Genomic DNA, 25,422 nt, shown 5'->3' with positions numbered 1-25,422 from the left:
TCGGGTCACATGGGCCAATTAGTCCAGATGTACATTCCCGCATAACTTCAACAGGTGTCTGTTGATATGACCTTGGTTCTGCTGTTTATGGCAAGGGTGAAAGATAGGGCTTTGTGTTCTCTGGTAAAAGTCAATAAGTTCTCAAGTCAGATATGATTGTGTTGACTACTTGGGTACAACTAAGTAGTTTTCTTGGCAATAGTAGATAAATAGTTTGTGGATATTTTTTGACTTCCCAATCTAGGCTATACCTCTGGTATTTTTGATGGTCTCCCATTCAAGTATTAACCTCCTAAACCCATAGGAACAAAGCCAGCTACATGCTGCCATCTTCTGATATGATTTCCTGAGTTCCCTTCCAATATTCATTGAAGTCATCTTTGGAGATGTTGCTGAGTATATAAGTGAAACTTTCTTGACCTCTCCTAGACAAATCAGAAGATGATGTTGATCGGGAAGCTCAACTGTTAGAGATGAGGTTGACCCTTACAGAAGAGAGGAATGCTGTAATGGTGCCATCTGCTGGCAGTGGGATCCCTGGAGCACCTGCTGAGTGGTAAGGCCTGCAATAAAAAAGCCATACACTGCTAGCTTTACAAATTGCTTGAGTTCCTATTGTTTGCGTGTGGTGAACTGTGGTGAAGAAATAGAAGGGTGCTATTATATTGTTTGTCGCCATAGAAGAAAGTGTAAGCATTGTACCAATGGGATGAGAAGGAAAAAAAAATCAGTTATCCTCCTGGAAGATGGTAGAAAAATAAAGAGAAGATATGGCTTTTGAAAGTGGTAAGAGTAGGAAATTGCAGAAGTAAAAAATGCATAAGAATTAATGAAATGCCTAGTAAATGTTTTGAGTTGGGCAGGAAGTAAAAGTGAGAAAGAATGATGTTTTCTTAATTGTTTAATGTGTTAATATATAAGGAATGTTAATCATGATGTTAAAGTTAGGGAGGGTTGGAGGCCTAAATGTGTTTGTGCCATAGATGTAAATGATACCATGTTATTGGTTGAGAACCAAAATACAACATGTGCAAGTGCTGGTAGACGACTAGTGAGTAACATGTGGCCTGTTGCAAGGAATATATTGCTTGTTGAAAGACGGGGAAATGTCTGCATATAGGAGCTAGCGTCTGTCCATTTTGTAATTCAAAAGTGAGAGTTAATTGTGTCAGGAAAAGCGAAGTAAATTGAATATAGCAGGAATGGGACTCTAAAGAAGCGATATAAAAACGAGATAGAATCAAAAATTTAACAGGTGCCAACTCAATGTGGACCTAATATAGAAGAGAGTGACCAACACAAAAGAAATAACAATGAGGCTATTTGATCATATATAGACAGAAAGAATGAGGATAATACTGTAAAACAAATCTGTGAAGGAAAAGTGAAAGACTCAAGAGTAAAGGGAAAACTAAAAAAGTTGTGCTCGGAAATAGCTGATAAGCTAGAAAGCTCTGAAGAGGTATAATGAACGAGATCACGGGTGTCAAACTTGATCACGTTACGTGACATATTGTGATATATCGTGACATTTTTTGCCTTTGCTGAGCTGGGGTGTGAGTGGCCTGTGTGTGATACATCGGGCCCACAGGCCACAGTTTGTCAGGCCTTTTATCTATTTATTTCTTTTTTGTGCTCTGCATAATGTTATTTACCTGGGATTACAAATAGGAATGTATGTATATGGATTGCGTGAAGATATTAGTCCATCTAGTCCAACATTCATGGTCACATGTGGCCCACCAGCTGTGCATAGGAAGTTCACAAACATGGCAGAGTTGTTACTTACTTGAAGCTGGTGTTTAAAATTTACTGGCTGTGAATAATGACTAGGTAGACATAGTAACTGAGAGACTATCCCCCACCCGAATTTGTCCAGTCCTCTTTGAAAATCATCCAAATATGGGACCATCATCACATCTGAAGGTAGTACAGTGCAGTTGTAAAACTGAATAAGATATGGTTTGTATAATTTCCCACAAAATATGGCTGCCCTTGGTGTTTGCACAGTTAATCAGCTTTAGTTCCAGTGCCTCAGGAATATCTAATATATATTTTGGAAGCTGCCCCAGGACAGTTAAATAGCCTTTAGAATGATCCCTATGTGAGATTTGTAAACAATGCCTGAGTTGAAGGAGGATAGGAGATGTAAAAGCAAGTTCCTGAGGATGTTTGAAAAAAAGTATTTAGTCTCTATGCACTTTCTTTAAAGTAGAGGAATTTTTAAACAAAGTTTAATTACAATCTTCTGTAGGAGTTGAATCAATATTTATTGCTAGTGCACTTTAGCTGATTTAAAAGAAAAAATGAATAGCAATTGCCTGGCTCATTCACTTAAAAGCCTTCTCTTTCCTTGTGGTATTGCATGTAAGATTAACCTGGATTCAGCATTTCATAAGTCCTGAGCAGACAGAGATATTTTGCAAAATTGTCTTTTTAGAATATTGAAAAAGTACATCAAATACACCTGGAATCTTTGCCACCCCATGGAAGTATAGGAAGGTTTTACTGAATGTAGAATTTGGGTATCTTTTTAAAAATAAAGCTTCCAGTCCTTATGGCTGCAAAGAGACCCCTTCAGTTGCATAGGAAATGTCATTTGTCAGTACAAGAGATGAAACCCTGGGGAGAGTCACTCTTTCTCATGTGTAGGGCAAGAGATATAATTATTGGTATGGAAAAAATGATAGAGATCAGAGTTCCTCAACCTTTTTGGGTTGGTGACCCAGAGTGGAGGGAAGAGGGAAAGAGGGGATGGTTCTGTGGGAGGGGCAGGTGTGTGCATGCGCAAATACCCATTGCTCGCTTGAGTGGGGCTGCAGTGCTTGCGGTAATGCTTGCACAAGTGGAGCTGTGCACACATGCACCAGCCAACTACTCCTGTGGCATGGTGGCCAATAGCCCATAGCCCAGTAGTGGGCCATGCGCACAGGTTGGGGACACATATTGTGTATCACATAAGATCATTCACATGTTACACATAGATGTAGTTCTTGCTTAGTGACAATGGACCCCCAAATCTAGATATGATCTGGTTCTGGGTTCTGACAACTGCACACATGCTATGATCACATGACTAATTTTCAATGTTTTGTGCTAGTTTCCAGCCTTTTTGGTCAAGATGGTGGCTACAGTTGCCAGATAGAAACCCTGCTCCCTTTTTTTATGTGGCATAGAGATAAAAAGCGGGGGGGACTTTCATTGTCCAATCCATCTGCAGATACCTCTGCTATCTGCTAATTTGAGTGTGATACTGGCACATTAATCAAAGCTCTGGTGTCATCCTTGACCCAAAAATGGTTCTATGTCCCCACATTGTGTATGCCTACCACAATTGTTTTAGCTATGCTTTGGATCTTGGAGAAATGATTGTCAAAAAATGGCACATCTTGCCATTACTTCTGGATCAATCTGTAAAGGGCAAGAACTGTTTTGGGGCCTTCAGTCAATCACTTGGTCAACCTTCTTTTCTCTGCCTATCCATGAAAACTAGAAGCCATAGTTATTTACTCTCCCTTCCCTGGCAGACATGCACCTTTGCACTTAGTTGACTACATAAATTACAATAATCTAGTTCCTTGAGATAGACACACCTATTTGTCTGCTTGCTATTGAGAATTCTGCCATGACTGAACACCGGCGCTGAAAATTACTGATTGTCCTTTACATCTGCAAGAGAGAGAAAAAATTACACTAGAGCTACACTCATCAAGGTTATCATTGCCTTGTCCTAGAGTTGTGTGGGTACTGAATGTAATATGCAATGGCTGTGCATCACCAGGAACATGTCCTGCATTAACATTCTCCTGCATTGATATGCCAGTGTTGTCCATGGCTTTTGTTTTCTTTTAGGACACCTGTGCCTGGTATGGAGACACACATTCCAGTCATTTTCCTTGATTTAAATGGTAAGTTTCACTATGGCAAACAAGATGAGATAAGAGCCTAATGAAGGGAGGGTAATTTCAGGAAAGGGGATACAAAAGGAATATATTGAGTAGATCTTGGTGAGTGAAAAACACCCTTGTAAGCAGTTATAAGAGGTCCTATCAACCATGTGTTTCTCCTTTTCTTCTCCTTTATTTCCCTTCCCCAAAACAAGAGCATTTTCTTCGTGCATTGCAACTTTGCTTTTTCACCTTGAAAAGTTCTTGGAGGCTATAAGAGATGCTGGGCATGTAGTCTAAATAATGCACTGAGTTTATGCGTTGGGACTGCAGCAGAGGTGGTATTCAGCAGGTTCTGACCAGTTCTGGAGAACCGGTAGCGGAAATTTTGAGTAGTTCGGAGAACAGGCAAATACTACCTCTGACTAGCCCCGCTCCCATCTATTCTCTGCCTCCTGAGTACCAGCTGGATCTTCTTTTGTTGCCCTGCAACAAAGAACAGAGAATGGAGCCAGAAAGCAGGTTAGTGGGGTGAGGAGGAAATGGGATTTTGCAGTAACCTTCCCCCAGGAGAGGGGAGGGAATGGGAATTTTGCAGTATCCTTCCCCTGCCATGCCCACCAAGCCACGCCTACCAAGCCACACACACAGAACTGGTAGTAAAAAAAATTGAATCCCACCACTGGACTGCAGCCCTCCATTTAACTTCTCTAACCATGAAAATCTTCCTCTTCTGGACAACAACATCCTGTTGGAGCAGCCACACAGATTTCTTACTTCACAATGGAAGATTTACATGTATCTCCTTATGATTGGATAAGGAAGAAATTAAAAATGTCCCATTTTGGTTAATCGGATTGTTTGTCCAACTTACAAACTAATGGAGGCCAGGTTGAAATTCAGATGGCCAATTTGTTGCCAATTCATCCTGTTTGAAGTAATTGTTTAAATGATACCCTGATCATTTATGGTGTGGTGGTATTTCTTATATTTCTTTGAAACAGATTAATCTGGTAGGATGCTTGCATGATTTAATCTAACAAAATATCCTCACCACGGGAACTAAGGGTTATTTACTGTGCAACTTAAGAGTTTTATAAACACAGTTATGCAATTATGGGTTATGTTGGAGTTGCTTTAGACCAGTGCTTCTCAGCCTTGGCAGCTTTCAGATGTGTAGAGCTCAACTCCCAGAATTTCCCAGCCAGCAATCTGAAAAACTGCTGAAGTTGAAAAACAGCTTTAGAAAAAAACAGATAGACTTCAACTTACAACAGGAAGCTTAGTGACTATTTGAAGTTACAACCGACTAGATAAAGCAGACTTATAAACTAGATTTGAAGTTCTGATGGTCAGTCTCCCTCCGCAGTCATGTGACCAATCTTTGGGGACTCAGCAGCAGTCTCATGGTCATGTGAGCACATATTACAATGGATTTTGCTGAAAATCAGCACTTCTGGTTGCCTGTGGAGATTCTCAGGCATCCAGGACATGGTTGTCCCAAAGGTGCTTTTTTCAAGAGGCAATTGGACTTTCTGTTTTTTTCTTTGAAGATGTTTCGCTTCTCATCGAAGAAGCCTCTTCAGCTCTGACTGGATGGTCCTTCCATTTTCCACTATCCAGTCAGAGCTGAAGAAGCTTCTTAGATGAGAAGTGAAACATCGTCAAAGAAAAAACAGAAAGCCCCTTTGGGACAGCACTTCCGGTTTTTAGCAAAATCTTGCCCATAGTGAGCCATTGGTTCACTCAATATTAGCTTAATATCCACCCCCCAAAAAATGTAAAATCTGTTTGTTGTGACAAGAACCACAGTGGTGCAGTGGTTAGAGTGCAGTACTGCAGGCTGCTTCTGCTGATTGCCGACTGCCTGCAATTTGGCAGTTCAAATCTCACCAGGCTCAAGGCTGACTCAGCCTTCTATCCTTCTGAAGTGGGTAAGATGAGGACCCAGATTGTTGGGGGCAATAGGCTGATGCTGTAAACCACTTAGATTGGGCTGTAAAGTACTGTAAAGTGGTGTATAAGTCTAAGTGCTCGTGCTATATAATCATAATGGGCAGGCTCCATTATGGTCATATATCAGGGACTACCTATAATACATTTGAGCTCCTATGTGCTTTGAAGCAACTTTTGGAAACTGAACCCAAACCGCTTGCATAGCCATGGTGTTCAAACCTTTCTAAAAAATATTACATTGTGCACAGCAATTGCTTACGGAATCTCTCTTTCTGTGCCCCCCCGCCCCCATCCCCCCTTATAGCAGATGACTTCAGCTCTCAGGATAATCTTGATGAGCCAGAAGCTGGTGGCTGGGATGCTACCCTTGTTGCTGAAGATGAAGATGAATTCTTTGAGTTACAGATTGTAAAGCACCACGAGAGTGAGGTAAGGCAGTACCCAAACATTGGAGCTGGAAGGCTCTCTTGCTGCTAATGGGAGATGTTACAACAGCCTTGGGAAATCATGGCATGATCCTTTGGTTCTTAATGGCTTCCACTCTACTAATGTATTTTGGAGTGAGTTTGAAATTATAATTTATTGTCTGAGAGTTAAAGGGAAAGGGGCAAATATCTTGTGTAGTTATTTCTTACTGAGATAGTCAACTGGTTCCTAGCTTATACTTTAAATTAAGGGTTCCCAACCCCCAGACTGTGGCCCACTATTGGGCCTTGAGCCCTTCAGAACCAGGCTGCAGAGGTGACTGGTAAGTGCATGCGCGCATTTCATTTGCGTGAGCAGCGGGCAAGCATGGACAAGTGTGCTCCATTTGCATAAGCAATGGCCACTTGTGCTTGCTCCTTGTGCAAATGGAGCTGCACAAGCAGAGGGTAAGCGTGGGTATGTGCGCTCTCCATTTACACAAGAGGCAGGTGCTTCTGTTCACCAGTCACGCAAATGGAACTTTGCATGCATGGGTGTGTTTGCCCACCACACATACAAAATCACACCCACCCCCAGGCTGGTCCGTAAAGCCAGAATGGTTGGGGAACTCTTCTTTAAATTGCTCCTCCAAACAAAAAGAGTCAGTGCATACCAAAGCTAGCATGTGAAGGAGAAGGGTTAGAGCCTGCCAGTGCCTTTAACATGTAGATTTTCTGTGCATAGGGTGATATTGTTGCTCTGCGAAGGGGCATTCCATTATGTGAGCTTAGATGTACAGTGAAGGTTTATTATCTCATTAGTGAAAAAATGAATTATTGATTTAGAGAAGCACATATTCTTGCATTCCTTACCACCTGAATAGTAGATCCATTGTTGGTATATTGGGGAATAGTTTAAGCACAATTTCTGAGCGCTTTCAGACCAAATAACTGAGAATACATCAACAGAACCTCCTCTGTATGGAAATTGAATTCCTGCCTTAGATCCTTGGATCTCCTAAACAAGAGAAGCCACCGCCAACAGAGCCACTGAAGCCAATGAATGATCAAGCACCTCTATTATTATAGCTTACAAGGCTATTCTCCTAGACATACCCTAGGAACCTGCTGTTGACTATATTTTCTTAATGTCTGGATTGAGACATACTCCCCTCCCTACCCCTCCATGCCCAGATACTCTCTAGGGAATATATATGGCCTTCTGGGTGTACTTTTTGGCACCCCTGACTTAAGCATTTAATGAAAACTTAACCATTTGTGATTTAGTTTTGAAAATATCGAAACTTATTTGAACAAATCAAAACTTAGCATACTCCCTTGTCATTATTTGGATGTCAGGCCTCGTCCAAGAATGACATAACACAGTCATGCAAAATTTCAATTCTTTATTTGATTGCCCCATATTGACAGAATCTTGACAGATTAAACCTATTCTACCCTAAATTAATAGACGTGGCCGATGAGATTCTAGGGAGTGACTATCCTAAATCTCTTCATCTTTTCACGGTCCATTCTGGAGTATGCTATCTCTTGTGTGACTCTACTCCTTGGAATGTGTTCCCTCCTTCTTGGATACCAGTTGGGTAATTGTAGTCCGTCACTTCCCCCTTCATAAACACAATCTGTGGGTAAACACAATGAATTGTTATAGATATGTGGAATGTCCTCTTTTTTGCAAAACAAAACAAAACACAGCTTTACTCTGTGAGGTTTGAATGAGTACTAAGAGTAGCAGAGTGCAAAGTCTTCTAATACTATAATTTCATCCTGGCTTTAGTTTGTCTTTAATTTTTTTCTGGGTGGTTTCGCAGGTAAAAGCTGAAGCTTCCTGGGATTCCACAGTTCACAACTGTGCACAGCTTAGCAGAGGAACAATGGCTGAACAGAGAGTCTTCCTGATTGTGAGAGTTGCAGTACAGCTCAGCCATCCAGCAGAAATGCAGCTTGTCCTTCGTAAGCGGATCTGTGTCAATGTTTATGGCAAACAGGTACACTATTAAAACCTTATTATTACCTTTCTGGATCAAGCCAAAAATCCATCTAGCCAGCCATTTGGTCTTCCAATAGCTACTAGCCAGACAGATCATTTAAATCCCAAGTTAAAATATATAAAAGGTAATGGCTTCTCCCCATCCTGTTCCCCCTTCTCTAGCCAGTCTGCCAGAACTCCAGAAACTGTAAATACATCTAAAAGGCATCAGGCTGGAGGAAATTGCTTAATAGACTTTAATGAATGCTATGTTCCATACATTTGTTCAGATTTTCTTTTTTTTAGAAAGCTATCTAAATTCATGGTCATTTTCACATCCTTTTAGGATCCAGGCATGTTTATCCAGGATTAAACTATTGGTAAAACTTTATATTCTCTTATACTTTTTTTGCTGCTGATGTTAACTTTGGTATCAAAACACCTTAAATATTTTGGTCAGGAACTTATGTCTCTCTTAAATGAGAGGTTTTTTTTGTATGGTTGAGTGGTTAGGATCCCTTATTGCATCCTTAAAGATGGTTATGCTGCAGTTAAGATGTACTTTCAGAATGTCTTTATGTGCACAGGCCTTCAGTTTGTTTTTGTGATGTTGGGGGCAATACTGTCAATAGTGTTGCATATTGTTGCAGTGAAGAGGTGACCTAAGATTCATGGCTATAACTTTTAAAATTCTGAAGGGTGCCATCCCATCAAATATCTCAACATGATAGAGACTGAAAGTACTAGGGCAAAAGTATAATTATTATTAAATGTGTAAAGTGTGTTCAGTTTAAAAAAAAACCCAGCTTCCTTTAATCAGAAGATTTTCAGTGAAAGCTTAAATAGATTTTGGGATTTATCAGTTAGGTTCCAGTTGTTTGTACTCAAACCTTGGTGGAAGTGCTGAATTCAGTATGATTGGAATTCACAGTATTTTTTCCATCTATTGAGTAGTTTTAGATTTTAGTCTGGGGTATTCTTTGTAGCCAGATTTCCTTATCTAATTGACTGTTTTTTTTCCTTTCTTTCATTGTTCCTTGCTCCTGATTCCATGGCAGTTGCTAGAATGCTGCATAGAGGTTCCACGAGGGTAGTAATATAATACTTTTGCAACAAGCATTTTTTTCTGTATGGCTTCTGTGTGTGCAAGAAGCTGAAGTATTGAGGATCATTCATGTTGTCAGCATTGTTTACTGCTGAAATAGATAGTTCATCTCATAGTGACTTTTATAGGCAGTATTTGATAGGTTGTACCTTAATGAGCTTTTCTGCATGTTAGCAAAACACGCTTCAGCAAATCTATGCTGCCAGCAGATTGTCCCATCTCTCATCAACCCACAGAGTCAATATTGTTTGGTGACATTTGTAATAGAAACTTTGTTTTTGCTGTGTGTTGAAATGTTACTGATGTTGTTGTCAGATCTTTGGTTTGTGCTTTATCTGCCTCGCTTATTTCTGCCTTGCTCTCCAACAGCTCAGTTTTGAGGGAGGGTGCCACAATAGAAAGATGATGCTTAAACAAATCCAAGAGATATAGGTTGGGTAAACATTTCCGGAGATCTAGTCTTGCTGGTTTATTGCAGCACGTAAATTATAATGGCATAAGACAGCCATTTCCAACCTCCAGGTATGTGGACCTCATCTTCCAGTATTCTCAGCAATAGCTATGCCGGCTGGGATTGAGTCCCAATCTGGTGAGTACCCAAGTGAGAGAAAAACTTTTCAGAAAATGAGATGAAATTGGGTGGTAATTATAGGGTGCTCAGTGATATTCTCCTTGGGCTACTAAAATTGGATACCCAACAAATTTCTTGAGATAGTTTATATTTGTTAGGCATTAAGCAAGGTATTCATGTGATAAACTATCTGATATTAATCTAGAAAAGAATTCAGAAAACAGTTTCACATGTGTTTGTACACACCGGCTTATAGCAATAGCAATAGCACTTAGAGTTATATACCGCTTTACAGCCCTCTCTAAGCAGTTTACAGAGTCAGCATATTGCCCCCAACAATCTGGATCCTCATTTTACCCACCTCGGAAGGATGGAAGGCTGAGTCAACCTTGAACCTTGGTGGGATTTGAACTGCCAAATTGTAGGCAGCTGGCTGCAGAAGTAGCTTGCAATACTGCACTCTAACCACTGCGCCACAGAGGCTCCTTATATAATAGAAGGGCTATAAGGCTAATAGAGGTGTCATATATTGTTTCAGATTTTGGGCTCATCTTTCCTCTGGCTGGCAGCAGTTTTCCAAAATTTCAAATGTGGGACAGCTTCTAGAGGCCACTTTATTGGAGATGTTGGAGATCAAAGTTTCAAAGCATGCTCTCTGCCATTGACCATGGATAGCCAATGCTAAATATGCTCAGTTGGTGTAGCTCATTACTTCCATTAGCATAAATTCTCTATAAATGTATTTTCTATGCAGCTTGCTAAACTCTCTGGGCTATTTAGCTATTCTGTCTTTTGTCAATACACACACAATTCAAGCATGTATTACAAAACTGTATCAATAACCTTCCAAGTACCTAGCAACTTTGGATGACTCATCTCTGCATTAATTCAGGAGTCAAGATTTTAACCTCATGAACCTTCCTGTCAGAATAAACAATGTCACTGATCCTCTTAAATCATTGTTTGTAATGATCCCAGTGGCCTGGGATTCAGAAATCAGGTTTGTTGGCAATTCAAAGCACCAGTAATTCCAAGCCCACAAGTAAATATGCACATGCATAGAAAAAAAAAGAAAACCCAGCGTGACAATTAAGCGGTCACCTTGTCAGCATTCTGTTATGATCCAAGCATCAAGCATCAAGAATTTGGGATCATTTCACGTATTTACTTCCTGGGTACCTGAGCAATGTTTGATCCCTCTCTACCTTTTTTTAATGGAACACAAGCCTGCTTGAATTCCACCCAGATCCCCAAATATTTCCATACTGTGGGGAAAAGAAAATTAAAGGGTTCCAAAACTGGAGTCATTTCACAATGTGTGAATAACCCCCATAAGGGGATTTTTGTAGTATGATCGTGAAAGTAATATGTTTAATTGGGTATGAAGGAGGTTACTTTATTAAAAGTGAGTGAGCAGGTTGTTCATTTGTAATATATATGGCAGGGAGATGGCCAAGGGAGTATTATTGTCCACCATACAAACAGGGTTTCCAAAAATTAAATGGCTCTGTTGTGTCTTTCCTTAGGCTAATCTGTTGCTGTTTGCTTTTCTTTCATGCTAAATAATCTGCTGCTGATATGAGTATTGGTTTAACCTTACTGAAAGAGAAATATCTGTTTTTAGTATTGACTTATATGAAACAACAAGATCTCTTTTTCATCTCTAGGGTTTTGCTCAGAGTTTCCTGAGAAGAATGTCTTACCGGAGTTCTGTACCTGGCTGTGGAATCACCTTTGAAATTGTTTCAAATATCCCAGAGGTGAATATTACAAGTAACTCAAGTAATGTTGCTTCTAAATATGCGCACGCAAATACAAGCCAGTTTCCCTTGCTAATCTTAGAGAGCGTACAACCATATGTTTCCTAAATCACACCCTAAGAGAATCCACATGTTGGGTTTTTAACATATGCTTACAACTGATTGGGACAATTTCCCATGGAGGTTTCAAAGGAGGAAACCTCTCCCATATTCCTAGTTCAACATGAGCCATGTTAGAAATATGTATCTAGCAGCTCATCTCACCTTATCTTACAGATTCTGTTTCTTAGTACATAATGCTATCTGTCCACACATGCTTTCACTTATTTGGAGATAAAAATGAAAAGATCAGTTTCTTTCTATGTTATGACTGCTACTCAAATATCTATGAAGTCTACTCTCCCATTTCTGCATTTAGACCAGAGGTCTCCAAACTTGGCAACTTTAAGACTTGTGGACTTCAACTCCCAGAATTCCTCAGCATAGCCAGCCAGCCAGCAATTTTGGGAGTTGACGTCCACAAGTCTTAAAGTTGCCAAGTTTGGGACCCCTCATCTAGACTTTTAAAAAGTTTTTTAAAATGCACAAAGGCATTTATATTTAAACTGCTTAACTTTAAAATAAACTGAAGAACTTTCAGTAGTTGAATGAATATTGACTATTGAAAAGCACCTTATTTAAATTCAGTCTTTAGTCTGCCTGAGACGTGCCAATTTTGTGTATATCAGAGTGTGTCTGTGTATGAGAGAAGACAGAGTAGAGAGAACAAGAGAATATTTCTTCAGTTATACTTTTGAAGGGATTTATGCTCCCCGCTAGTTGTAAACTTGCCATCACAAATATCAGCATATTAAGTGTCCTGTGACCTATGTTTCTTTTACGTTTTTATGTGCCAATGGGCTCACTAACTTGAGAGGTTTTCTCTTTCAGGATGCTCAGGGGGCAGAGGAACGTGAGGCATTAGCAAGAATGGCGGCCAATGTTGAAGACGCAGCTTCTGCTGCTTCAGAAGTCCATATAGAAAAATACCTTAGAAGTGTGTTGGCTGTAGAAAACATCCTTACTCTTGATCGGTTGCGCCAGGTTAGTTAATTGTAAGGGAAAGTGCTATAAGGTGTGGAAACCTTTCTTAGGCTATAGGCTACCGTGTCATTTTTGGGGTAGACTTCAGTAACAAAGTGTGTGAAACCACATCATAAATGAGCAAGGCTAATAGGGTATTGCCTATCCTAAGGCTTATCCTGCAGGTTCCATCTAAAAATCCCAGGAAACTGTTGCCAGACCAAGGACCATAAAAAGAGGGTGTTGGTTCTAAACATTCCAACTCTAGCTGTAATCCCAGCGATTTTAGGGTTTGTTTTATTTTTAAAAAGTGCTGAATTTCAAATGTATGATCCTGAATGCTTCTGGAGCCATACACCAATTTTAAGATGTGCACTGTATCCAATATTCTAATGTGTAATTAATAAAAATAAAATAAAAAAGATGTGGAATTATAACATCTACTCTAACTTTATTGTTAAAGGCCTAAAAATTAAAGTAGTCTCCTATGTTGATGAACCAAACTATTTTTTTTTTAATTTTACTTGGGTTATATCTCACTTCCAAATAAAATAGAACAACATTAGGGCAATTTCCAAAGAATGTAGAATAGCGGGCAGCAATCATGTTTATACATAAAGTTTCACTGTATTCAAACAAAGAATAATCTAAAAAAAATAAGACTGCGTTTAAGTAATATTTTTATTAGTTTAATCAATAATAAATAAATGAGAATTATGCTAGTAGATGGGTAGGATTTTGTTGAGAAAGCACTTTTACATTGTGTGTGTGTGTGTGGGGGGGGGTGTTTTTGTTTTGTTTTTGTAAATTTATAGAGTAATAGCTTTGAAACAGGAGCATTCTCCCCTTCCTTAGGGGACTGGTTTCAGCCCCACTTTTATTCTATTACTTTCAACCCAGAAGTGGGTTAACCACTAGCAGAGGGGCCTTTTCAATATTTGTAGGGAAGGGGAAATATTCTCTGACTATGTTATTATTATATTATAATTATAACACGATGACTAGATTATTACTGTAATTTAATTTTGGAAAAATTAGTGTATTGTTTTTTTGGGTGGGTTCAGTGTTGTCTTATTCCAAAGTTGGATTCATGTTGTTATCCAAGGAGGTCTGCATGCAATCTTAGACTGCGTTTATATGACAGTTTGTTCCAGTCTCTGATTACGTGCTTGTCATAGCTGTCTCCAGTAAGATATATTGGGCTGCATTTTCCATAATTCCAAGCCAGTAACACTCAGTTGCATAAATGTTCTCAATGCTTCTTACAGAAGTAGAAGCCTAACTTTCCTTGCCCTTGACTCAGTTCAAACTTGCTTTTACTTGTAAATGAATATCAGAGAAAGAATGATCTGTTTCTTCCTTGCAGGAGGTTGCTGTGAAGGAACAGCTAACAGGCAAGGGAAAACTTTATCGGAAGAGTCTCAGTTCACCAAATGTCAATCGAGTGAGTCTATAATACTAGAGCTGAAATCCTTCCAAGACATAGTTGGAAGAGGGTGGAGAGAAGAAAAGAGTGGCTCCACGATGAGTTTGTAGGAAGATGAGGAGCATTTCTTCATCTGGTAACACCCTATTGGGGTCCTACTGAAGGCATAGGAAGTATCTTCACCTTCTGGTGTACTGTTGGCCTCCATGTCTGCTCTAAGTCTTGCAGACTGAAGGCTCTGTTTGAAAGTCATGATTTTATTGTTACTCTTTCAGCTATCAGGAAGCCGCCAAGATCTAAATCCATCATACAGCCTTGCTTCTTACAAAGTAAGCATTCAGTTTGTTATTGAATTTCTTTATTGTGTTTAAGAGGTTGCACTTTTTCAGAAAAAATAGGAATTTAACTATTTGGAAAAACTGATTTTGAAAACCGCTTTACCTATTTTTGTAACTATTATGAGTTCTAAGCTGAGGTGTTTGTTTTAACTAAGATATATGACCCAATAGGGGATGTGAGTGTTAAAAGACATAATTTATTTTATGTCAATGGTTTTATACCCAAATCACTAAGAATCAAAATTGTATTAATTGTGTTATGTGGTATTAATTTAGATTATACAAGTAGTATAATCTCAACTTACAACAATAATTGAGTCCAGAATCTTGGTCGTTGAGCAAAATAGTTATTAAATGAAATGCTTCGCAATTGCAATACTTCCAGATGCAGTCATTCAGTGGTCACAGAGGTTGTTAAGAGGAATGTAAGGGTATGTCTCAAGGAGTGGGAGCTCAGTGTAGGCCACACAAACAGGCCATGCACAAGCTGGGGTGTGTATATGTGTGTGGTGCAGTGGGGTGCAAAGTCATAGCAACCTCAGCCTACTAGCTTTGCAATGTAGCATTTGGCAGCAGCACCAGGCCCATGTCAGGGCCTAAAGTAGAGACTTGGGGGTCTCAGCACTCTCAGCCAGCTATCACTGCCCCAAGCCTTAACTTCAGCCCTAGCACCACCACTGCAGCTGAGAAATGCTTCCCAGCTTCCCACATCTGCCTATGTCCTCCATAATGTAGGCTACCCAGTGCAGCAGCACCCAGCAGCATCACCAAGACTGAGCCTGAAGTAGAGGCCTGGGGCCTTCAGGAGCCTCAGTCAGCTGCCACCACTCCAGGCTTCGATGTCAGCAGAGCCTTGTTTCATTTCTGCCTTTAATTTCTTTTTTTCCTCCTCTTTCTCTTCTTTTCTCTCTTTTTTTTCAAGTATGACTATTGTAATGATAAAGGGAATTATAACTTTCCTAATTTTCAGCTATATCTTTGGGCATAAATTTTGGATCAGTCTTCTAATGGGACACATGATCAAGTCCACTGTTGGTCCAGAGTTATTATGTGATTCTTTTAATATCACGGTAGGGGCTTGGTTCTATTTTTAGCCAAGGCCCATGTGGAAGATATTGAAATTTCATAATGTAAGTTTGTTATATGAATGAGAGTTCCCAGTTTAACAAAAGCTGGTAAATCTTTTGGAGGGGAAATCATGACCAAGTAGGAGTATTTATACTTTTGTTCATCTCTAGATAATTTCAAAGTCTCCTTGTTTTTTAGTGTTTGTAGTTGACTACCGAATTCCAAAGAACCCACAAATAGTTCAAGAGTCCTTGAACAACAGCATTTTCAGCAGGAAGATTAATTCATAATCTGAATCTTCATTGTTTCCCTTTCCTTTTTTTTATGCATTTATTTGTTTCTTAACCCTTCAACGATATCCATCCCTCATTGCATATGTTGTCTCAGTGTCCCAAGGTCGTGGCAGAGGTAACAAATTCATTAGAATTATCTAATAAACAGAATAAATACAGTATCCCTTTCTGGAGTGCTTTTTCATGGTCTTCTATGACTTAGCTCTAATCCTAACACTCTGCTTTGGATTTGCTGCCACTGTGCTTCCTTTTTTCCTCTTTGCTTCATTAACCTAGCATAAAGGTAATATTTCTGAATGTGGTGGTATGCAATCTTGGTCTGGAAATGGCCTTGGTTCTGAAGCAGAGAGCTTGCCTGCTTTATCTGAGCAGTTGGAGAGGTCTGAAATGTGTCCATAAATAGCACGCACTGGTATAGAGCCATCAAAGTACAAGAAACATAAGAAAGTTATCTAAATCAAAAAGGTTAGCTATTTATCTCAAGGAATTTACAATCTAAACTTTACTGATAACAAACAGAAAATGAAGAATGAACATGAACTCATTCAATTGTATGCATGTTGTAATATACATGAGGACTGCTGAATCAGACCAGAGGAATGGCATCCTGGTTCTAATAGTGGCCAGACAGATTTCTATAGAAACAGCACAAGCAAGGCCTGAAAAGAAATATCTCTCCCATGAATTGCCCCGATAGCAGTGCAATAGAACAACTAAGAATGGAAAGCAGAGTGGTGTTTATATTAGTATTTTGCAACACAAACAGCAGAAAGTCTGCTATCACTTTAAAAACTAACAAATGCTATTAGCATAATCTTTTCTGGATGACAGTCCATTTTATTACATGTATGGAGTGTAATGTGATGTATTCTTTTCTGAATATTCATCAAACCATGTAATAGGCATTTGATAGACTGTGTTCTATGGACATCCATCCAATAATATATTTGTAAATCTTTAAAGTGGCACAAGACTCAATGTTTCTGGGTTATACACCGATTCTCCATATATCTGCTTAATTCATTTACTTATTTAAATAATTTATTTGTTATCTTTTCATATGCGCAAGACAGTGTGCAAAAGAAAGAGAAGCCATTTAAGCATATAATCATTCCCACTTGTGTAAGTGAATTTCAGAAATTACATCACTGTAGAATGAAGTAGTGTACCTTTTTAAACTTCTATTGAATTTACAGCTGATACATTCCAGTTGGTCTAGTAAGTATAACCTACCTTAGGGAGCCTGCAATGTGAGATTAGTTTGCTTGGCCAAATTGGCTGCTCCTGAACTGTTCTGTCCATAAATCCAGCTAGGATTTATGCATACCTATAGATGGCATTCAGTGCACATTGAAGAGTTAGAATGGTTTTAGTAGATGGCTAGCTTGAAACTCAAGCCACAAGGAAGTGGTTTTTATTCATCCACTCCTTCAGTGATGCAGTCATACATCATAAGTCTATGATGTGTCAGATTATACAGTGCAGTAGCATATACATCTGTTTTCTAACTCCTTCCAGTGTGTTTCACGGAAAGCTTAATTCAAGGTTAGTACCACGCTTCAGCAGAAACCACAGTTATCTGGTTTAGCCATGCTATATTGATATAACTTGCAAACTTTTGTAAGCCATTGAATTATCAGATGATGATTTTCCATTCCCAGACTGGCATGGATTCCCAGGACTTTTACTGAGTTTCCATTGCCTATTTTGTATGAGTGGCTTTGGTTTTGTTGATCACTAGCTGCAAGCAGTTATGTCAAAATGAAGTAGTTAACCATGCAGAATTCAAGACAGTGAAAGTAGAAAGGAGAGTTGCACAGATCAAATAAAATCCTGATTTTTTTTTTAACTACTGATGACCAAAGGGAAAGCTAAGGATATTTTATGGCACCTGTGTCAAACTAGACATGTCACATTGTCGTCATGTGACGTATAGCAATGTTTTTTTCCCCTTCGCGGAGCTGAGGTGGGTGTGGCCTGCACATGACACATCTGGCCCACAGGTCGCCAATTTGAAAATGTGAAGTGTCTGTGGTCACCAGAATTTAAAAAATATGGCATACCCTCAGCAACCACAGCAGGTTTTACTATTTGTTACTATTGTTTTTATCATCTTTAGGTGTTGTTTGTGAGGTGGGTGACAGTATGAAAATAAGTAATAATAAGTTACTGAATCTTTCTAAAAAATAGAATTCATATACTGGATTTGTCATTTTAAAAAATATTCTGGTTGATAACATTTAATTTTCATGGCAGAATAATGCAAAAAAAATGTTTTCAGAATGAGTGGATTCAGTGGACCTCCATTTAAATGGATACTTTATTTTGCCCACAGTTCAGTTTGAGCAACCCTGGTTGTTGCTTCATTTTTTTTTTACAGGTTAGAGATCCCTCTAGTAAGTTGCTTTGCTGGAGCAGACCAAGATCTAGTTAAAGAACCATCCTGTTTCCCAGAGTGGTGGATGGACCGTGTAGGAAATCTTCTCTGAGCTGCATAATGGGGGCAGTTCTATACATGGGATGAATAACAATTGGTGGAGTTTGTAGGAAGAAGGCATAGAATTATAAGGTTTATTTGGAAGATGCCAAGGTATCTCTGTAATGACTTTGTCCCAGTGTGAGACTGAGAGCATGATGTTCTTAAATGGACTGATGAGAATTAGTTTAATGAAGTCTGATCTTGGTGCCCAGTCATTTGGCAAACATTTCTTTAGATAAGTAATGAATAAGTTCTTTCCTTGTTACAGACTTTTTGTGGAAAACATAGCCATCCTTCTGTCTCTTTTATCTACTTCAGAAGAAGAGAGAATATGGGGAAAACCTAGGCAGGTTGAATCATAAAGAGCATCAACTTTTGTAAGAACTGAAAGTGGGTTGTTCAGATATCATCAAGTGTTGGTCTTGGTACCCACCACATTGAACAAACAACTTCATTCGTAGTAGAATGTTGTGGCTGCATTGCAATAAAATAATTTCAATTGGTTTCCACTCTGCCGTAGTCAGAAATTTCTTGCATTGTACTTTTCCTCTTTCTTTTGTATGATTCACTTGCAAAAGCCTCAACAGTTGTTTAGGGTTCATTACCTAGTGGTTGTTAAATTACATCCCTTGGACTTTCCATAGACTTTGAGATAGCCTCTAAGATTACAGTGAAAAAAGATAACTCTGTCCCTTTTTCAGAATGAATGCTTGCCAACTCAGTAGCTCCTTTAGGATTCTAGTGCAGGTGTACCAAGTGTTACAGATGCTTTTTCCATTGATTGCAATTGTACAGACAGAGGCTGTCTTATTAAATGGTGCTTTGGAGTGCCCGTTTTATGCCAACAATTATAAATTAATAATGAAGGGCAAGAGGTTCTATCAGTAGCTAGACTGTAAGTTCAGCCTCTCTGTTAAACATGCCCTGAATCTTAGTTCTGACACACGACTCAAGAGAGTACTAGATGTTCAACCTCATTGCACTTTTTTCCCTCAATCTGAATAGTACAGCTCCATCAGAATATTAAGCGACAAGAAATTGTACTTTTCTCAGGACATAAAGTTCTAAGTACTTCTGATATAGGGCTGTTCTCTTAGGGAAACACAACAGAAGAAGTATAGCACAATTAACTTTGTTAATCTTTCTGAAGCATTGCTTCCTCTGGATGGTTAAACATCAATGCCCAGAATTCCCGAGCTAACATGTTGATAGCTGAAAATTCTGTGAGTCAAGGTCCATGCAAGGTCCATTGAAAAGTGCCACAGTGGGGAAAGGTGACATGTACCTTAATTATTGCATTCACGTAGGTATACTATGGTGTACAGTGGTTAGAGTGCAGTACTGCAGGCTACTTCTGCTGGCTGCCTACAATTTGGCAGTTCAAATTTCACCAGGCTCAAGGTTGACTCAGCCTTCCATTCTTCCAGATGAGGACCCAGATTGGTGGGGGAAATAGGCTGATTCTGTTAATATGCTTAGAGAGGGCTGTAAAAGCACTGTGAAGCGGTGTATAAGTCTAAGTGCTATTGCTATTGCTAAACTCAATGTTCTATAAATAATATTGCCAGATGTCTTCTATAAAGGCCCTGATCAGACCTAGATCTGCTTAGATTTGGCTACAGTTTACAACAGGGCCTTTTAGATCTTAACCTATGGCTCAGAAAAGCATGAAGTGGGCCTGTGCCTTCCCTTTGCAGCATGGGATATTAATAGGTTTCTGTTCTTGTTTCATTGTATGTTTCAGTATTTTTCAAATTGTTTGAGTGGTTGCTACTTTCAATATGATCATTGTACAAATATATATGTATATTAATAATTCCAGAGTCGATGGGAAAGCCAGCAAGATATTTCTCAGATTTCAACAGAATCCAGGTCCAGTGCAAGTCTCCATGGGTCAACTCACCAAAATGGTTCTACAGACCAAGGTAAAAATTTAGGGCAGATCAGTGATGTGAACTAGCTGTTATTGTTCCAGATGATAAACCCAGGGAAGTCAGGACTCGGACACTTTGTGCAAGTTCAAGAAACCCTTTAGCTGCACTTAGAAAGGTGAAGCTAGCTCTAAATAGCCCCCACACTTAGGGATAGTTAAAAGAGTAGGATTTTCCCACCCCGCAGAGTCTTTTAGGTCACATGGGCCAATCATGCCAGCCACAACTTCCTGCTCCAACAGGTTTCCATTGACATGACTTTGGTTCACATGCCAGTTTGTAGATTTGACTAGTGACTGAGACATCACATTCCTAAGTTCCCCCATCCCTCCCTCTGTGAATGGCAACCAAGAAACAATCAAGGAGTAAGCATGAGAAAGAATGGCTTCAGCTGAAGTCGTTTTGCTGGTTGACACTAGCCACTGCAGCTGTAGATTCCTCCTCCCTCCCCTGGTTTTATATAAAAGTATAAGATCCTTTTGGGCAAATAGGGGACATACCTTTGAAACAGTTTCTAATTTCTTTTGGTGAATGAGCACCACATTGGATAGACGCTTATGATTTAATGTCATGAGCAAGGTCAGATTCCCTTGGATGGAAGGGCTTGCACAGAATTTATGTATTTTTCCACCAAAACAATGGCAGGAAATTTCATGGTTGTTTCTTGGCAGCCAAGTTAAACATTAAGCAAAGCCAGCCCCTACATTCAGAAATGGTTCAGAGTAGACTTCAATAATATTGTGGATGTTCAAGAGACAGGTAGCAGCATTGTGAATTTGTTTATTTGTCTTGTTCAGGACTCAGTAGTCTGGCTGCCTCTTACTTGAATCCAGTGAAGTCCCTCATGCCTCAGATGCCAAAGTTGCTCAAATCTCTGTTTCCTGTTAGAGATGAAAAAAAGGGCAGGCAGACCTCTCTCCTTGCACAGCAGGTACAAGAGCATTCTATTTAGAGGGTTGCAGGCAAGAATAAAAACGAAGTTGTTCACCAGTGAATGGAGTTTAGAGTGGATTCCTGAGGTTACCAAACGATTGTTCAACCACAATGGTGTTCTTTTTTAAAAAAAACTTACCATGTCATATTCCATGTGTACATTTCAGTACAATGTACAATTTGGGAAGCAAAACACAATGTGATTCCCCAAGATTGGTTACTAATGACTCAATAGATTGTAGTTGGTATTACAGTTTTGTGAAGTTTTTTGGCTTCTCCAGCCTGATGCCCTTCTGGGTCTTTTTTTTTTTTAAAGTTTTAAAAACAACTTTATTTACAAATTTAAAAACATACAATTTCAAAAATACAGAAACAAATAATAACACATAGTTTTTTACATTTGTTGTCCAATTGATGAGTCCTAAAAATCATTATTGGCTAGTACTAGTCACATATTCACACCTTGTCACATCCTAAGTACTAAATAATTCACAATATACGCCATTTATTTTCACGTTGGATTATAACCACTCTTCTGTTACTAATACATTCATGTTTTTTAACTAATAAACACAAAAATATTATAAATAGCTAATACTAATAATAGTAGCAACAAAGAAAAGAAGATTTAAAACCTTTAATTGTACTTAATATATTATGAAGCCCTTCTGGATCTTATGACACTACTGTCGTATTTTGAGAATTGTAATCTGAACACATCTGAAAAGTATCATTTTAGAAAACCTAGTTCAGAATCACAAACTATGCATTGAATTGTTTCAGTCTGATTCCATTCGCTGTTCAAAATAGGTAAGGATCTCTTTGATCTCTTACCATGGGGGAAGTGTAGGAAAAAGAAGTAATCGGAAGAAAACTAAAATATGGCCCCATCAATTAATAAAGATTGCTGAAAGATTATCAGCATCTTTGGAATAATAAACATCTTAGTTTGTGTATAATAACTTGGAGTAGAGCCATCCATAAAAAGTTACTGACAAGCTACAAAACATCCCACAGAAAGAGTAGCTGGGCCTTTTAAGAGGGGAATAATGTGATTATTTTAGAAGTCATCCTTAGAAGAGCGGGAGTTAGAAGCCATCCTTGTATTGCATTATCAGTGTGATTAAAGTTGATAGGTTAATGTCTAAAACATCAAATTGATTTTCCCTGTTTAGATTGAGTTTTCTTTTAGTGCAGTCACTGGTCTTTTGAATGTCCCCAGCAAGCTCCTGAGGTATTTAAGTGACTTAAGCTGACATTTCTATTATGCACATTTTGTTTGCTTTTGTTTGTGCAAATGTTCTAGATGGGCTCATTTTTCATATGTATGTATCTATGTATCTATGTTCATTTTCTTTGTGTCATGCCTTTGTAAGGGAAAGAAAGAGACGTTTGAAGCAGTGGCATTTCAGTATAATCTGTAATTGTATTACACTTGCAAACATGGCTTTAAAAGTAGTTATTTGAGTTGCCAAATCAGCATATGCAGTAGCTATTTTAGAAAGCTGGAAAAAAAACCTCAATTAGAAAAGTTCAGAGCTCCAGGTCTCCAGTGTGAATTTCAAATTAGTAGCAGTCAGGCACAAGTTCTGAGCTGACCTTCAGGAAATAGTAATTCGGAAGAGCATCACAAAAATGGTCTTCATTTCTCAAGAAAAAAGTTGATACTGTTTTATAGAAAATTGGGGAAAATGATAAGCATATTAAAAGTTATGTCATCTTTTCAGAGGCTTGGTCCATAACTACTTTAGTATTAATACTTTCATTTGCAGAAGTGATAAGTAACATGTAGCTTCAGCTCATCTGTTTGCAATTCTTGAAGCCACCTTGAAACATGATTCCTAAAATTTGGAAGCACAGTTGCTTGCCATTTGAATGTGGAAGTCATGAAAACAGAAACACAATCTGTAAAGCAAGCAGATGATAGTTAACATATAAAGCAACCTCCAGTTTTCTCTCTCTAAATGCCTATGATGTGGTCCCATTCTCTTTGTGGGTTCATCTTCTGTAAAAGTATTAAATGTGGCTCTTGGCTAGCAAAAAATTATCTACTTCAGTTTTTCAGATTCGTTGCTTCACAAAATTGAAGCGTTCATAGGCAATATTCACTCCTTAAAACTCTTTTTGAAAATAAAAAACATTGTCTTTTAAAAGTGTAACACATTTCATCTCCTCTTTTGATTCTTCATAGAATTGCAATAACTTGCAATTAATTTTTTAGAAAATTTGCTAAATAAAGAGAGTAAGGGAGGTGATCTTAACAGAAATATGCAAAAAACATTACCAAGTCAAACATAGAAACATAGAAAACTGACAGCAGAAAAAGACCTAGTGGACTGCCCTTTGAGGTTTTGTTGTTGTATCAATTTTGTATTTATTATTTTTAATTATTTTTATGTTTTATATATTTTTTTATTTTTTTGTTGAATGATGGACATGTGTTTATCCCAAACATGTTTAAATTCAGATAGTGATGATTGATCCACTAGCTCTGCTGGAATTTGGTTCCATGTTTCCATTACTCTTTCTGTGAAGTAATACTTTGATAAACAGCATGTGCAAAATCCATAAGGGACAATTCATACATAGCAACTATAAAGTCTATCTTCTTTAAAAACACTTAGATCTTACGTTGAGTATTTCATATTCCCTTTAGTTTCATCTGAACTAGAACCATCTTAATCAAACAGTAAACTTTTTTGTGGGCGGGGGGAGCATCTGGCAAGAAGAAGAGGTCATTTAAATTTAGAAGGTAGTGTAAGACCATTGATGACTCTATCCATCCTCCCTCCGCTGTGGAGATGCTTGTAATTCAGCTTATTCTGAGAAGGTGTCAGCCAGACTTGTTGGAAATATAATTACCAATTTCAAGTCAGTGTGGTCCTTTGGGATTTTAGAAGGTTAGCTTTAGATGAGAAAGCAATAAAATGTATGATAATTTCCTCAGAAATAAATTTCTGGACTTGGAAGTTCGTTCCTAGGTGTTAGTTTGCTTCTTAACAATTCATGGTTTTATTCATTTTCAGAACCAAGTTGATATCAGGGTTCCTAACATATGTCCACCAAAAATTCCTAAGCAAGATATAAATATTCTCCTTACCTCATAGTTGCAAATTCCCATTTCTATCATGATCACTAGCATTTCCTTTACCACCTTATCTTATGAGGATTATCTGAGTGAAGCTGAGGGATGAGGAATAGAATCATGGCTTAAAAATAGAAGTGCATTTTCTACTTGGCAATACACAAATGCACTAAGTGCTCATCATAAATTTTACTATTGTTGCTGGAACTGATGTTTTCATAAATCACATTAGATGAAAGTGCTGGGTGCTTAAGTGTTATCAATACGTTTAAATAGTGCTGCTGGTGGAATGGAGGGTATTCTGTTGGCTTTCCTTGGGCCTATAATAGAGGACAGTTATACTAATTCACCATAAGATGATAATGATCATGGTGACAGCAGCATTTCCTATGGAATCTCGTTCTCTAATCTGGTCTCTAGCATCAGCCCCAATCCCAAAAAGTTATATATAAAAATTGTCCTGGATGATGGTTGTGGTGGGAAAAAATATTCTTTGCATGTGAAATAATAGCTATCAGGAAGCCATGTTACTAACTGTATGCATTCCTTGACTTGCTCATTGTCTACATGCAAAGAATATTTTAGATGGTAAGGATGATAGAGAAGGAAAGTCATAATATGTGCTGAATACATACATTGGCCATCCGAGAAACAGTTCAAGTCCTAAATGAAAAGAGTGTTGAGGATCCTACCTGACTGTAAGAATCAAAATTTTCAGGCTTGTCATAACAAACCAATAACTACCTATTCTTGAGAATCCATTGCAGCGTGTGTGCATTAGAAAGTCTTCGGCAAAAGAAGCACAAAATCTGAAGGCAGAGCAACCGGATTATTGCAGTGATGAATCTCCTGATATAGAAGCAGGCAGTATTTTAAGAGCTCATGGATGCCAATTTGCATTCTGGCCTTTTGGAGTATTACAAGAAATTGGGACTTCTAAGTTATAGGTAAAAATGGAACAGGAACTACTCACATTCTATCCTTTTAAAAGCACCCCCAAACCTGTGAAATGGCTGAAAATGTTTCCAGGATTGTTACATAGTTTTAGGCGTGGGAATTAGTTTGCCTCCATCGATCTTCCCAGTCCACCTTCACGCTTAATTTGAGCGGGGTGGGTGGGTGATGATGATGATG

The 25,422-nt window shown here is 38.6% G+C and overlaps 1 protein-coding gene across 4 annotated transcripts in view; it reads left to right on the top strand.

Moving 5' to 3' along the window:
- The window catches only part of KIF13B (kinesin family member 13B), a 142,528-nt gene that overhangs the window by 103,082 nt on the left and 14,024 nt on the right, over positions 1 to 25,422 (top strand). For 3 of the 4 annotated variants that reach the window (XM_026715918.2, XM_087929888.1, XM_087929894.1), the window contains 10 exons: positions 430 to 556; positions 3,853 to 3,908; positions 6,148 to 6,272; positions 8,080 to 8,256; positions 11,581 to 11,673; positions 12,604 to 12,756; positions 14,102 to 14,179; positions 14,437 to 14,490; positions 20,162 to 20,264; positions 21,068 to 21,201. In XM_026715918.2, coding sequence (XP_026571703.1) covers positions 430 to 556; positions 3,853 to 3,908; positions 6,148 to 6,272; positions 8,080 to 8,256; positions 11,581 to 11,673; positions 12,604 to 12,756; positions 14,102 to 14,179; positions 14,437 to 14,490; positions 20,162 to 20,264; positions 21,068 to 21,201 — 1,100 coding nt within the window. The remainder of the gene's footprint in view (positions 1 to 429; positions 557 to 3,852; positions 3,909 to 6,147; positions 6,273 to 8,079; positions 8,257 to 11,580; positions 11,674 to 12,603; positions 12,757 to 14,101; positions 14,180 to 14,436; positions 14,491 to 20,161; positions 20,265 to 21,067; positions 21,202 to 25,422) is intronic. The other variant, XM_087929880.1, reaches the window with a different exon arrangement.

This window comes from Pseudonaja textilis, chromosome 1 (genome assembly GCF_049901715.1).
Source record: "Pseudonaja textilis isolate UNSWEBS1 chromosome 1, rPseTex1.2, whole genome shotgun sequence".
Lineage (NCBI taxonomy): Eukaryota > Metazoa > Chordata > Lepidosauria > Squamata > Elapidae > Pseudonaja > Pseudonaja textilis.
The sequence above is the reverse complement of the archived record's forward strand: the minus strand, read 5'-3'. Positions and strand labels throughout refer to the sequence as shown.